The sequence below is a fragment of the Bombina bombina genome, chromosome 8 (assembly GCF_027579735.1).
Source record: "Bombina bombina isolate aBomBom1 chromosome 8, aBomBom1.pri, whole genome shotgun sequence".
NCBI classification, from domain to species: domain Eukaryota; kingdom Metazoa; phylum Chordata; class Amphibia; order Anura; family Bombinatoridae; genus Bombina; species Bombina bombina.
Genome location: NC_069506.1, coordinates 63,040,645 through 63,055,674, shown reverse-complemented (window position 1 = coordinate 63,055,674; position 15,030 = coordinate 63,040,645). Strand labels below are relative to the sequence as shown.

At 39.3% G+C, this 15,030-nt stretch overlaps 1 protein-coding gene across 1 annotated transcript in view; it reads right to left on the bottom strand.

The window, feature by feature from the left end:
- CHD5 (chromodomain helicase DNA binding protein 5) overlaps positions 1-15,030 on the bottom strand; it is a 584,561-nt gene that overhangs the window by 497,678 nt on the left and 71,853 nt on the right. Inside the window, exon 2 of the mRNA XM_053690398.1 lies at positions 8,794-8,927. Within this exon, the coding sequence (XP_053546373.1) occupies positions 8,794-8,927 (134 nt within the window). The remainder of the gene's footprint in view (positions 1-8,793; positions 8,928-15,030) is intronic.

Here is a 15,030-nt window from a genome sequence, read left to right as displayed (position 1 = left end):
AAACAAATGCTCAGCTGTTCCTTACTAGCACTCTGCATGTTCCTTAGTAGGATAAAGGTCCTTAGATCAGTACACAGCAGTGGTCGTACTTACCATCATGATCATTTGCCATATCCTTTGGCCATCCCCATGCATGCTTTAAAAAAATGCATTGCACATCATATATTTACAAGATGTTCCAATGGACATGAGGGTTCACCACATATCTTGCATGGCTTTATCTATGGCATCCATCAGCTGCCATCAGTTATTGAGCTGGTTGTTTATTCCTGAGAGTGCGCTTCTCTGTGTGTATTTAGTCTCCCTAAGGGAAAAAAGGGGCAATCAGAAGTGCTCAGTGTGCTTAGAGGAATATGGCTACACCTCACTGACAAGGCCCAATGAAGGCTGAAATGATCGTCTGCGGTTACCGTGTTGCCTGTTCAGAGAGGAATTGCCTGGTATTTTGGTGCTGGACGGACCTTAACAGGTGGGATCAGACTGATTTAATACAGAAAAGTTCTACTTTGTGAAAAGCGTTACTGGGCTAAAAAGAAGCTGCACCCAGATGGTAAATTGCCTTAGAACAAGCTAACAAGTTATTGGGCTGGTTGTTCAGTCCTGTGAATGCGCTTCTTTCTCTGTGTATTATGTAACCAATCAGCTGCTCATCAGCTTATACAAGTACATAACCACATAACTGGCACTTATTCGGCAGGTGTTTCAGAAAATCGTTTACAGACATAGCCAGAGTGATGCTACTGCTACTACTGCAATCTTGTAATGCAGTAATAGTATAAGATTTACAGGCTATAATAGATCAGAGGTGATGATTGCTCTGCAGATGAAATGCAGACATCCGAGAGTAAATGGAATTTAAAAATGCATTCCTATATATTGAAAACAAGCTAAGCTAAAACATACAAAAATAGCAAAGTTAAGTTAACATATTAGACATTTTGTGTAAACACAAAGATAGGCAGCAATAAGAATCATGTAAATACTCAAAACATAAGAAGGAGAAAGAGATGAATGTAGGTTTGGAAACTACTGACATGCGGGGGGGAATATTATATATATATATATATATATATATATACACACACATATACAGTATATATACTGTATGTGTGTGTATATACTGTATATATATATATATATATATTTATATATATATATAGATAGACAGACAGATATACACACTCACTGGCCACTTTATTAGGTTTATTAGGTTTATTACCGGGTTGGACTCCCTTTTGCCTTCAGAACTGCCTTAATTATTTGTGGCATAGATTCAACAAGGTGTTGGAAACATTCCTCAGATATTTTGGTCCATATTGACATGATAGCATCACGCAGTTGCTGCAGATTTGTCGGCTGCACATCCATGATGCAAATCTCCCGTTCCGCCACATCACAAAGGTGCTCTATTCGATTGAGATCTGGTGACTTTGGAGGCCATTGGAGTACAGTGAACTCATCGTCATGTTCAAGAAACCAGTTTGAGATGATTTGAGCTTTCTGACATGGTGCATTATCCTGCTGGAAGTAGCCATCAAAATATGGTACACTGTAGTTATAAAAGGATGGACATGGTCAGCAATAATACTCAGGTAGGCTGTGGCATTTAAACAATGCTCAATTGGTACTAAGGGGCCCAAAGTGTGCCAAGAAAATATCCCCCACACCATTACACCACCACCACCAGCCTGAACCGTTGATAAAAGTCAGGATGGATCCATGCTTTCATGTTGTTTACGCCAAATTCTGACCCTACCATCTCAATGTCACAGCTGAAATCGAGATTCATCAGACCAGGCAACGTTTTTCCAATCTTCTATTGTCCATTTTTGGTGAACCAGTACGAATTGTAGTCTCATTTTGTTCTTAGCTGACAGGAGTGGCACACGGTGTGGTCTTCTGCTGCTGTAGCCCATCTGCTTCAAGGTTCAACGTGTTGTGTGTTCAGAGATGGTATGCTGCATACCTTGGTTGTAACAAGTGGTTATTTGAGTTACTGTTACATTACTTCTAAGATGAACAGTAGGATATTTGCCCTTAGGTAAAATCAACTTCGTAAAAATGCAATTACTGAGAGGTCATACAATTTTGAATAATTTGATATTTAAGTGATATTGCATTGGGGTACTCACTTCTGGTGTGTGTGTGTGTGTATATATATATATGTTTTTTTATATATATATATATATATATATATATATATATATATATATATATACATACATATACAGTGTAGTCCACAAAAAATTATTCCAGCTGGGTGGCATTATAAAGTAGCCGGGTGGGTGGGGGCAGTGTAATACTGTGAAACAGTATACAATTTTCTGTAATTACTTAAGCTATCCAATGCACAAATTAATTGCACAATTAAACATAAATTGATTAAATGATAGTTTGAGAAACAAATATTGAAAACATTTAATATTTATTAATGTTGGCTTAAATTTTAGCCAGGTGATCAGTAAAATCAGCCGGATGGTGCACCCGCAAAAGGGCCCTAGGAAGAACACTATATATATATATATATATATATATATATATATATACATACAGGGAGTGCAGAATTATTAGGCAAGTTGTATTTTTGAGGATTAATTTTATTATTGAACAACAACCATGTTCTCAATGAACCCAAATAACTCATTAATATCAAAGCTGAATAGTTTTGGAAGTAGTTTTTAGTTTGTTTTTAGTTATAGCTATTTTAGGGGGATATCTGTGTGTGCAGGTGACTATTACTGTGCATAATTATTAGGCAACTTAACAAAAAACAAATATATACCCATTTCAATTATTTATTTTTACCAGTGAAACCAATATAACATCTCAACATTCACAAATATACATTTCTGACATTCAAAAACAAAACAAAAACAAATCAGTGACCAATATAGCCACCTTTCTTTGCAAGGACATTCAAAAGCCTGCCCTCCATGGATTCTGTCAGTGTTTTGATCTGTTCACCATCAACATTGCGTGCAGCAGCAACCACAGCCTCCCAGACACTGTTCAGAGAGGTGTACTGTTTTCCCTCCTTGTAAATCTCACATTTGATGATGGACCACAGGTTCTCAATGGGGTTCAGATCAGGTGAACAAGGAGGCCATGTCATTAGATTTTCTTCTTTTATACCCTTTCTTGCCAGCCACGCTGTGGAGTACTTGGACGCGTGTGATGGAGCATTGTCCTGCATGAAAATCATGTTTTTCTTGAAGGATGCAGACTTCTTCCTGTACCACTGCTTGAAGAAGGTGTCTTCCAGAAACTGGCAGTAGGACTGGGAGTTCAGCTTGTCTCCATCCTCAACCCGAAAAGGCCCCACAAGCTCATCTTTGATGATACCAGCCCAAACCAGTACTCCACCTCCACCTTGCTGGCGTCTGAGTCGGACCGGAGCTCTCTGCCCTTTACCAATCCAGCCACGGGCCCATCCATCTGGCCCATCAAGACTCACTCTCATTTCATCAGTCCATAAAACCTTAGAAAAATCAGTCTTGAGATATTTCTTGGCCCAGTCTTGACGTTTCAGTTTGTGTGTCTTGTTCAGTGGTGGTCGTCTTTCAGCCTTTCTTACCTTGGCCATGTCTCTGAGTATTGCACACCTTGTGCTTTTGGGCACTCCAGTGATGTTGCAGCTCTGAAATATGGCCAAACTGGTGGCAAGTGGCATCTTGGCAGCTGCACGCTTGACTTTTCTCAGTTCATGGGCAGTTATTTTGCGCCTTGGTTTTTCCACACGCTTCTTGCGACCCTGTTGACTATTTTGAATGAAACGCTTGATTGTTCGATGATCACGCTTCAGAAGCTTTGCAATTTTAAGAGTGCTGCATCCCTCTGCAAGATATCTCACTATTTTTGACTTTTCTGAGCCTGTCAAGTCCTTCTTTTGACCCATTTTTCCAAAGGAAAGGAAGTTGCCTAATAATTATGCACACCTGATATAGGGTGTTGATGTCATTAGACCACACCCCTTCTCATTACAGAGATGCACATCACCTAATATGCTTAATTGGTAGTAGGCTTTCGAGCCTATACAGCTTGGAGTAAGACAACATGCATAAAGAGGATGACGTGGTCAAAATACTCATTTGCCTAATAATTCTGCACTCCCTGTATATATATATATATATATATATATATATATATATACACACAGCTTTGGCGGGGGGGGTGGATTAAGAGACCATTGCAAAATTATCTCTTGTTTTACTATTTATAGGTATGTGTTAAAGTAAAATTAACATCTTTGTTTTGTTCTATAGCAAAAACACAATAGAGACAGAGGCGCCACCTGTGTGGATCAATCTTTCACAAAGATAATCTAGTGACAAGGAGATGCAGGGTACTCACAAGTGGAATGGCACTCTCTTGTGCCAGTAGGAGCAGGCTGTTTTTTTGCAGCAAACCAGCTGGCTGGATACAGGCAGAATATTCCAACGACCAGAATCCACCGGGAATGCAGGAACACTGGAACCACAGATCTGAACACTGGAACCACAATATGATATGCCTGAGGAATCGGGTTCTCCCGAGAAACACAACGCATTTGTCTATCTCACTGTGGAGATTGTATACACCTAGCTGGAGTTGTTTTTACTTTTTAGTATTGTTTTATACCTTTTAATAAATTTATTTTATAGTTATACTCCTGGCAGACGGTGTGTTTGATACTCCCACAAGCTACCAAAGGGCTTTATTGCCCTATTCCCTACATCCATTCACAGTTGATCTGTGGTTCCAGTGTTCCTGCATTCCGGTGGATCCTGGTCGTTGGAAGATTCTGCCTGTATCCACTTGTGAGTACCCTGCATCTCCTTGTCACTAGATTATCTTTGTGAAAGATTGATCCACACACGTGGCGCCTCTGTCTCTATTGTATTTTTGCTGCAGAGTTCTATCATCGTGTTTGGTGAAGTCAGAGTGCTGCCTATATCATCCCTTGTCCCCTGAGGATTCCCATCTAACATCAGGACTGTGTCTAAAAGACTGTGAATTTCCCGGAGGATTTTTATTGTTCTGGTACTTTCCCCTTGGGGAATCACAGATCATGGTTATACCATTTATATATCCATATTGTTAAGTAATTGTATTTATATTTGTTTACAGTTTGCATATTAACCATTTGGTCAGTTGACTCATTTACTTATTGGTGTGTTACTTGAGCGCCTGCTATAGGAGTTGGCAGTGTAGAGGTGTATATCATACACCAGCTTTCACAGCCTGACTCCAGATTGTTTGTTTTGTTTTATGAACTACTGACAACATTTGCCTGATAAAAATATTGTCCTTTAGAGAATTTACAACTTAATGTACATTTTTAAACAACACAGTACAGATTTTTCTTTAAAAGGGATGCATGACTCAAGCTGCGTACATGGTTATCTTGGGAAAAAACGTACTTCCTTCTGCTCTGACAATGTTCCGCAACTCCTAGAATGGTTTTATTCACAGGACAATGCTCCATGTCACACAGCCAGATCAGTCAAGGTGTGGATGGGGCCTGTTATGGCCAGGCCAATCTTCAGACCTGAACTCCATTGAAAACCTCTGTAATGTGAGCAAGAGGGATGTGGATGGTCACAAGCCATTAAACAAAGTCGAGATGCTTGAATTTTTTTTGCCAGGAGTGGCATAAAGTCGCCCAACAGCAATGTGAAACAGAGAGCATGCTAAGAAAACATTAGAAAATGTGTAAATTAGAAAGAAAAGGGGTGCCTCATAGTGAACTCCATATTGGACATAGATAATATACAATGAAATAAAACTCACAATTTGTGATGGCACCCGGGGTGAGCGGAGTGCAAACCGGCAGGCTGACGCTCTCATTTGTCAGCTGACTGGATATTGGAAAAGTATCAAGGCGAAACTGGAACCGTGAATCGTAGTCAGTCCGGACATCAATTAGTCGACTTTTAACGAACACTGGAACATTACAAGGTGGCAGGAACCCTTGTGTCAGTTGCTGTCTTTCACATATCACTGAGACTTTTTCAAAAGTCACTTTATCTCAGACTAATACAGACTTCCCAACCACTATATCTTTGGGATTGTCATTGGTTAAGAGGTATGCCCGCTCTTCCTCTTAAAGTTCCACCGTTAGGGTAACTGTCCCGGCTTCTAGGGACTGACTCAGCTCCAACCTAGGAAAACCTTGACTCTAATCAGCTACACCCACAACGAAGGACCCACCTTGCTCACAACACACCAGAAGCCCTGTCGCTACCGCTGCAACAAACATATGTAGCCACTGACCACAGGTACCCCTCTCCTCCCAACTAAAGAAAGCCTTTAGACAATTTTAGGAGGTATGTAATTCAATGTAACATTTATGTTGATGATTCAGATAGACCCCAATGCATAACACTACCTAGACAAGTCAGTTTTATCCCCCCTAAATGATTGCACTTTTTCCCCAAAAAATAGCAGCAGGGCTTTCAAGCAATGTTTCTTTGCTTAACATGTACTATGTGTGCCATGTGAAATGCACAGGCCCATGAGTTATACACTATGCCATAATGGGAGATGAAAAAGTGTATTTCCCCCTCCAATGTTGTCAATTTGGCCGATTTATGAAAGTGCGAGCGGACATGATACAATGTAGCGTATCATGTCCGTCGCACATCGATAAATGCCGACAGCATCCACTACATCGTATCATATCCGCTCGCACTTCTGTAAATTGGACCCCTAGTCTGTAAAAGGTAATAATTTGTCTATCATAAAGTACATCCATCTGTAAAAAAAAATGGAAAAACATAGATCTATGCCTTATTGTAACTCTCCATTTATACCTTCAATCTGTTCTTAATGAAGTGACCTACAGGACCCTGCTTATTCAGTCCATGACCATTGCAGCAATCATAATTACAGTACAAAGGTGAATCAAATAGAAAAACAGTCATACATGACACACTGGGGCAGATTTATCATTGGTTTGTCCGACATGATCCGCTCAGCGGATCATGTCCGACAGACATCGATGAATGCCGACAGCATAAGCTGTCGGCATTTATCATTGCAGAAGCAGTTCTTGTGAGCAGGGGGTGTCAATCAGCCCGATCGTATAGGATCGGGCGGATTGATGTCCACAGCCTCAGAGAAGGCTGACAAGTTATGGAGCAGCTGTCTTTAGAACGCTGCTTCATAACTGCTGTTTCCGGCGAGCCTAAAGGCTTGCGCGGAAACAGGAGCTTGATAATTCAGCCCCAATAAGTGTATCACACATGTGAGGAATGTATTTCACCCAGTGGCACTTAAACATTAAAGCCTAGATTACAAGAGGAGCACAACAATGTTAGAACTATGCCCCACTCACAGGGTTGGCAGATGATCTCCACAAAATTACTGGTTGTCTTGTAGATGACTGGGCACAGATAGTTGGTGGAGTTGCACAAAATCTATATACATTAGACTTCACCCTTGAGATAATCATATAACTTTTTCACAAATGAGCAGTGATTTTATCCCCTTGGTTGCTAGTAAATTTTTTACCAATTTCGTTACCATTAACACACACGTGTAGCAGTGATTTGATGCCACTTAACTGCCAATGGAACACAAAGACCATGGTTGACAGTACAAAAACAGAGTAAAGATTTTACCCCAGGAACAAAATATAACTACATATAACACAAACCGAGCAGTGATTTTTCTAGCTCTCCTTGGCTTTCAGTAACATACAGAGTAGTGCATAAGCAATGTCACATTTTTCTATGCCATATTTGTAAAGTGTAGGGACATAGAAGACCTTTTAAATTTAGTTGACATTTAGGGAACTTTAAAAACTGGACATTTCAGTGTCCAGTAATTTTGTATATTTTTTATTGGACAGCCTGCTGAAATACTGGACTGTACGGTTGAATACTGGAAACCTTGCATCCCTATCCACTTATAATCTAAATGAGCAACTTCTAGTTACCCTGCCATGCACATTTGGGCCTACTGCTATTTTTATAAAAGGCAAAAAAATAGAAACATTAAAGGGACATGAAGGTCAAAATTAAAGTTTCATGGTTCATTTAGACTTTCCTGTTAAAGGGATAGATCATGTCATTTTAAGACACTTAAATTCACTTAGATTTTAAATAGTGCTTTGTTCCCTTGGTATCCCTTGTTGAAAAAGAATATGCACATATCCTACACTAGTGGGAGCTAGCTGTTGGTGGGTACCTGCACACATTTGTCTCTTGTGATTGGCTGCCAATGTTCCTTCAGCAAAGGAATAACAAGAGAATTAAGAAAATTTTGATAATAGAAGTAAATTGGAAAGTTGTTTAAAATGGTATGTTCTATCCAAATCATGAAAGAAAAATTTGGTGTTTCCTGTCCCTTTAATTTCTCTCAATGTTCTCTTGGTATTTGTTGTTGGAATGCAAACCTAGGTCGGCTCAGGAGTAACACTGGACTATTGTGCACTACCCGGTGATTGGTAGCTATACAAAATGTCTCTTGTCATTGCTTCACCATAATGTATTTAGCTAGCTACCAGTGGGCAGAGTTGGGGCAGAGCTCTAAAACCATGACAATCACACAATATGCCAGACAGTTGGGAGCTCTTTATATAACTATTATCTATATATAAATATAATCCCATTAGTAGATAATTACCATCACAAAAAGCCAGAATACTGAAGCACCCATCAGACACAAAGCAGCAAAATAAATTAAAACTCTTCATTTCAAGGTAGTCAAGTGCTCATGCAAGAATATAAACCTACGCAGTATACTTTCAAGATGATGAAAAAAATAAACTCCCACATCAGACAATTGCATTTTGTTTTAGCTTCTTCTTACCTCTTTTTTTCTTCGTTTTGTGTTAGATGTTTTGTTCTCCTTTGATTTTTTGGATTTTTTTCTTTTGGGAGGTCCCAAGTGCTCCTCTAAAAAGAAGGCGTCTATTGATTCCATTACTCCCTCTTCTTCTTCCTCTGTAAAAGGTATAAGGAAAGAATATTTGTAATGGTGCTTTAGATAGGTGATTCATGCATGAGCTCTGGTATAGGTGCATAACTGGTATAGGCGCATACCTAGTACTCCAACCCTTTTACATCTAAACAATAACCCTTTTCATGCATGCTATTTTCTAGCAAAGGTCAACACCATCAAACAGTGAAGAAAGCAAAATATGTGTGTGCTATTGCTCTGTTATTCACAGTAAACTTAAGTGCCCAATCATTTTTAATAAAACCGTAACAATATGTACATCAATATTACATGCACACATATTATTATTATTATTATCATCTTTTTAAATGTAAGTCATAAACGTCTAGCTATAAAACCCCAAAACACTATATATATTAATAATAAATTGGATACTTGTATAGCGCACAAACTTAATCGACTTGCGGCACTGATAACTGGTATTATTATTACCCAACTTAATGGTACTCATTTTACCGACCTCGGAAGGATGAAAGGCTGAGTGGACCTTGCCGGGATCGAACCTGCAATAAATATATATATATATATATATATATATATATATATATATACATACACACGCACATAGTTTCTACTTTGGGGCCTGTATTTACAATATAGTATTTCTAAAGTATTTATTTTTGATTGTTAATAAGAGGAAATATTTTTCTTGTCAACTTAGAAATTATGATGCAATTTTGAATCATTTGAAATTTTAGTGATGCTACACAGGGATGTACTCACTTCTGTTGTATATACAGTGTGTTTGTGTATATGTATATATATATATATATATATATATATATATATATATATATATATATATATCTCAATGTAAATATTTGCATAGGAAATTAGCACATCTAGGCAAGAATCCCCGCTCGCTTTTTCCCCAGAAATAACTCATATACAATGTTACCAATGCCCAATAGAATTCTGGGTAAGATATGCAAATTAGATATGCAAATTCTCAGTTTTTTTGCTTCAAAAATACTGTTTTAACACAGCTATCCTTTTAACAGGATTATAGCAGCAAATCAGAAATCACTCCTAGACAGCCTGTTTCGTTCTATTTGGAACTCATCAGTAGGAGATAGATTTCTGGTTGCTGCATTGATAAAGCTATTTTCAAGGTTAAACCAAAATTCATTAAAATTATGGGGGGAGATAAAAAACTGAAATTAAAATTCTCCAAAAAATAAAAAAAAATTAAATCAATGTAAATATTTGCATAGGAAATTAGCACATCTAGGCAAGAATCCCTGCTCGCTTTTCCCCCAGAATAACTCATATACAATGTTACCAATGCCCAAGAGAATATATATGTATATATATATATATATATATATAATTATTATCGGTTATTTGTAGAGCGCCAACACACATACATACATACCCAGATAGCCATACTTAATTATATTCACATATGTAGCACCAAGGGTTAAAGGAAAATTAAACCGAACATTTTTCTTCCATGATTGATTTTAAATAACTTTTTAATTTACTGCTATGATCAAATGTGCTTCATTTTCTTTAATGAAGGAGCAGCAATGCACTACTGGAAGATAGCTGAACATACTGGGTAAGTGTGGTTTATTTGCAGCCACCAATCAGCAGCTAGCTTCCACAAGTACATTGCTGTTCCTGAGCCTACCAAGGTACGCTTTTCAACAAAGGATACTAAGGGAACAAAACCAATTAGATATTAGGCGTACATTGGAAAATTGTTTAAAACTGCATGCTCTAGGCTCCATTTAAGAAGTTGCAATTGCAGCTTTAAAATGCCTTCGGCTGAACAGGAATAGAAATTTGTTTTGTAAATTTCTATCCATAATGCCACAGGTGCAAGATGTTTTTCTGGCATAATAACAGAGTACTCAACCATATCACCAATCAATCACATCCAATTAAGCTGTATCTTGTGTTAAAGGGTATTTCTTGGTTCTAAAAATATATATATTACGTTTCAGTTTCATTATTACAGTTATACATATTAGAGGTGGCCAATAACAATTATACAATTATCCTATTATATGTCGTAACATTTACATATGAGATTTCTACATAGAAAGGGGTTACACAAAACACAGGGCCACCAATTAAACAATTGGCAGACTGACAAGGGTCTGACAGATGATACTGGATAAGTGGTAGTAAGCAGCACCGGAGACTCGTATGCACTTAAAAGAAATTCACTTTATTTAGGCAATTGGATCCTTTAACAAAGCGGTAGATGTGTGACAAACTGTGCCATAGGGTTGCACCCCATGAACCGTTGCTTACGCGTTTCAGCCCTTATGGCCGTAATCGTAGCTCTGACAGATGATAACCAGAGTGATTAACGCAAAACCAGACCATGGCCATTTTACACGAAAGCCCTGATGGGATTATATTGCGATTACTCCAAAACCTGCTGCATCTATAAGAAATACATTACTTCACACATCTTCCTCACACAGGACTATAACTGCATTATAATCTAAATACTTTTTTGTTCCCCATTGTTTGGCAAATGTGATTTATAATTATTCTATTTCTACAAAATAATGGCCCTGGGACTGGCATAATAGTATTTTAGGATAAGATATTTTACTTGGCATAACGTTAACCACATTTCATATTGCAAATGATTCTAATTGCCTTATACTACAGCAATTTTCCTAACACACTAGAAATGCATCACACCTGGGGGCCTATCTATCAAGTCATGTACGGAGCTTGAGGGCCCGGAGCCTCCAGGCTCGCCAGAAACACCAGTTATGAAGCAGCGGTCTAAAGACCGCTGCTCCATAACCCTGCCCGCAACAATCGGGTTGATTGACACACCACTGCTGGCGGCCGATTGGCCGTGAGTCTGCAGGGGGCGGCGTTGCTCTCCGCATTCAGCGATGTCTGTCGGACCTGATCCGCACTGTCGGATCAGGTCCAACAGACATTTCATAAATAGGCCTCATAGGGTCAGATTACAAGTGGAGCGCTAAATATCGCTTGTATGCAAGCAATATTAGCTTTATCCAATTTGTAATACCAGCGCACGATAATGTGCACTGGTATTACAAGTTTATCGCAATGCATTGCTAAGAAGCATTGTGCTCACAAGAGCGCGCTTCCATAGGCTCCTCACAGAAGGCATCAGAACTTCAGCACCAGAGAAAGGGGTAAGTCACACAGTCATGGCAGCACATATTAACACATAAACATGTATCTAGATTGTAAGTTCCCACGGGAACAGGGCCCTCCATTCCCCCTGTATTTGTCTGTAAAATTTTGTCTTTTATTGTATTGTTTCACCGTTGTACTTTTTTGTACCCATGGACAGTGCTGCGGAACCTGTTGGTGCTTTCTAAATAAAGAATAATAATAGTGTACGTATATGAGCATATACATATATATTTACTGGAAACACACAGTTCCCATTGACCGCAATGTAAATGCTCTTTTCAGTGCCAACACTCCACTACCACCAACTTTAACCACAAAATACTGCCTAGTGCAGTTATTTTTTTAAAAAAAATAGATGTTGCTAGCTTTCGGCTAGATTACGAGTTGTGCGTTAGGCGGATAAAGCAGCGTTAACAGGTCTTAACGCTGCTTTTTCACTACCACTGCTATTACGAGTCTTGCAGGTTTAGGGGCACCGCACACTTCTTTGGCCTTACCGCAAAACGATTTACGTAAACTTCGTAAACCCTTTTTTCTATGGGACTTCCATAGCGCTGGTATTACAAGTCTGTCCTGGGAGGCCAAAAAGTGAGCGGTACACCCTCTACCTCCAAGATCCCTAATGCATTTTAAAGTCAGTAGTTAAAGGATTACTTTCTGTTATAATTTTTAAGCTAAACAACTAACATATTAAAGTTAATAAACATTAATTAAAACCTACTGACCTATATTTTCTCCAAAACAAAGTTTCATAACGTTCTAAAAGTTATATCTTTTATTCGCCGATGATGTCACGTTATCCTGCCCACTATTTTCAGCACTGCGTGTTCAAAATACTTAAACCAATAACTTTGTGTTTAAAGCGCCATTTTGAAACCTAGGTATTGTAAACGGATTGGTACAGAGCAAAGGATACCCACTGAGTGGGTTTGGAAAACAATTAAATTTGCAGACAAGATTTCTGATATACGGTAGAGATATGTTAATGAAATGCTATTGATAAAAACCGTATTTGGGGTAGTTAGTTAGTAACAGGCATAGAAAATATTTACTTACAGTGGCCCTTTAAGAGTTTTATGGTACAACGCCGTAGCATAAAACTCATAACTAAAGGAGGCGGAGCGAGCGGCTGACTAAGATGGCCGCACTTCATTAAGGCTCTGTAAGCCAGCTGGGCATAATGGCTCCTAAACTTATAAAAACCGGAGAATGACTGGAATGAGAACTGGATTTAGGCATCGGAACATTACATGGACACACCGCACTAAGAATTATTGAGTTAGCCTACAGCTGCCGACGGATATGGAGAAATACTTCTTACGCCCATGCTGAATATGAACTGCGCCACGGACTAAAAAGGTACTTATTACATTGCCCCTACTAAGCCCCAAAGAGCAACAGAACACTACACTTAATATATGGGAGCATAGACGCAACTTTAATGACCACCGGCGCTTAAATACACGAGGTGACTAGATGCAGCACATTGCGGCCTATTTCACTGATCACAACGGCTTTCACTGGGCCTGCGCAATTAACCGCTGGTGCGGAAAGACATAAAAGTTTGCAAGTTTCCCCTGCTTAACGGCATAGCTCACAAGCCTGGTGACTTCTCTGAACTGTGCTCTGGAATTGGTTAGAATAAAGGAGCTTTTCTCACCAATTTACCCTCTGGGCTTCAACTAGCTACAAAGGCAGCGGAACACACTCCCCTCCCATTTCCCACTACTCTCCGTAGTAGTGGGTCATATCCTCTGTCCCATTACCGCAATCGCTCTGTGAGAGCACCTACCTTGGGGAGTTGTGTGAGTTGTTTTATTTTTCTCTCTATATCTGACAAGCAATTCAAACAGAAAGATCTGCGATACTTTTACTCTACAGTATTTGCACTAAGGGCATATTATGTCGCAAAGAAAACTTACACGAAGTGATAAGTCCCAGAAGACACCGCCATCAGGGCAGGGGGCTATGAATTCTTTCTTCAAACAGACAGACAAGCATAAAGCAAATAAGGTACCTGACATAACGCAGACACCACACGATGAAAGCTCAAGCGATATGACAGAGACGGCAATGGATCTACAAAACAACCAAACAGCCGTTAAAAACGATGCTCCTATTACATATGGAGCTATTGTAGCCCTTATAGAACATGTCAAAACTTACATAAAAGACGAATGCGCAGAGTTAACAAAGGACATTACCGACTTGTTTCACAGAGTAGACTCCTTGGAGGAACATGAATACATAGCATCTCAGAAGCTGGCCAGTCTCTCTGCAACCGCATCTCAGCACCAGCAACGTATGACCGATCTGGAAGACAAACTGGACGACCTAGAAAACTGCTCCAGAAGGAGCAATCTAAGATTTAGAGGCATACCTGAGACAGTCTCTGGAAACGAGATCTTGGATTATCTTCAAACATTTTTCGAAGATTTGGCAAAGAGCGACACAGATGATCTACCGGACATAATACTGGATAGAGCACACAGATCCCTACGCCCTAAACCTGCAGAAAACTCACCGCCAAGAGACATAATTGTACATTTTCAAAACTTTCAACATAGAGAATTGATATACAATTATTCTAGGAAGCAACAACCCACCATGTTCCAAGGACACCAAATTCAAGTATTCCAGGACCTCTCAGCAAGGACCTTGCAGAAGCGCAGGGATTTTTCTGCATTAACATCTCACCTACGCATACTAAAAATTCCTTACAGATGGGGTTTTCCAACCTCTGTAGTAGTTGTTAAAAATGCGAAAAAATATGATTGCACATCTCCATCAGATGCAGAAAGGTTCTGCCAGCTGCTCAATATTCCAGCTTTGGAGTTGCAAGATTCTCCTACTCACACATCTACGTTAACCAAACAGGACGCACCTAGGCCGCAAAGGCGTCCTTGGTCAGAATCTGCCGCGAAGCAAAACAAGAGGCGACAACCT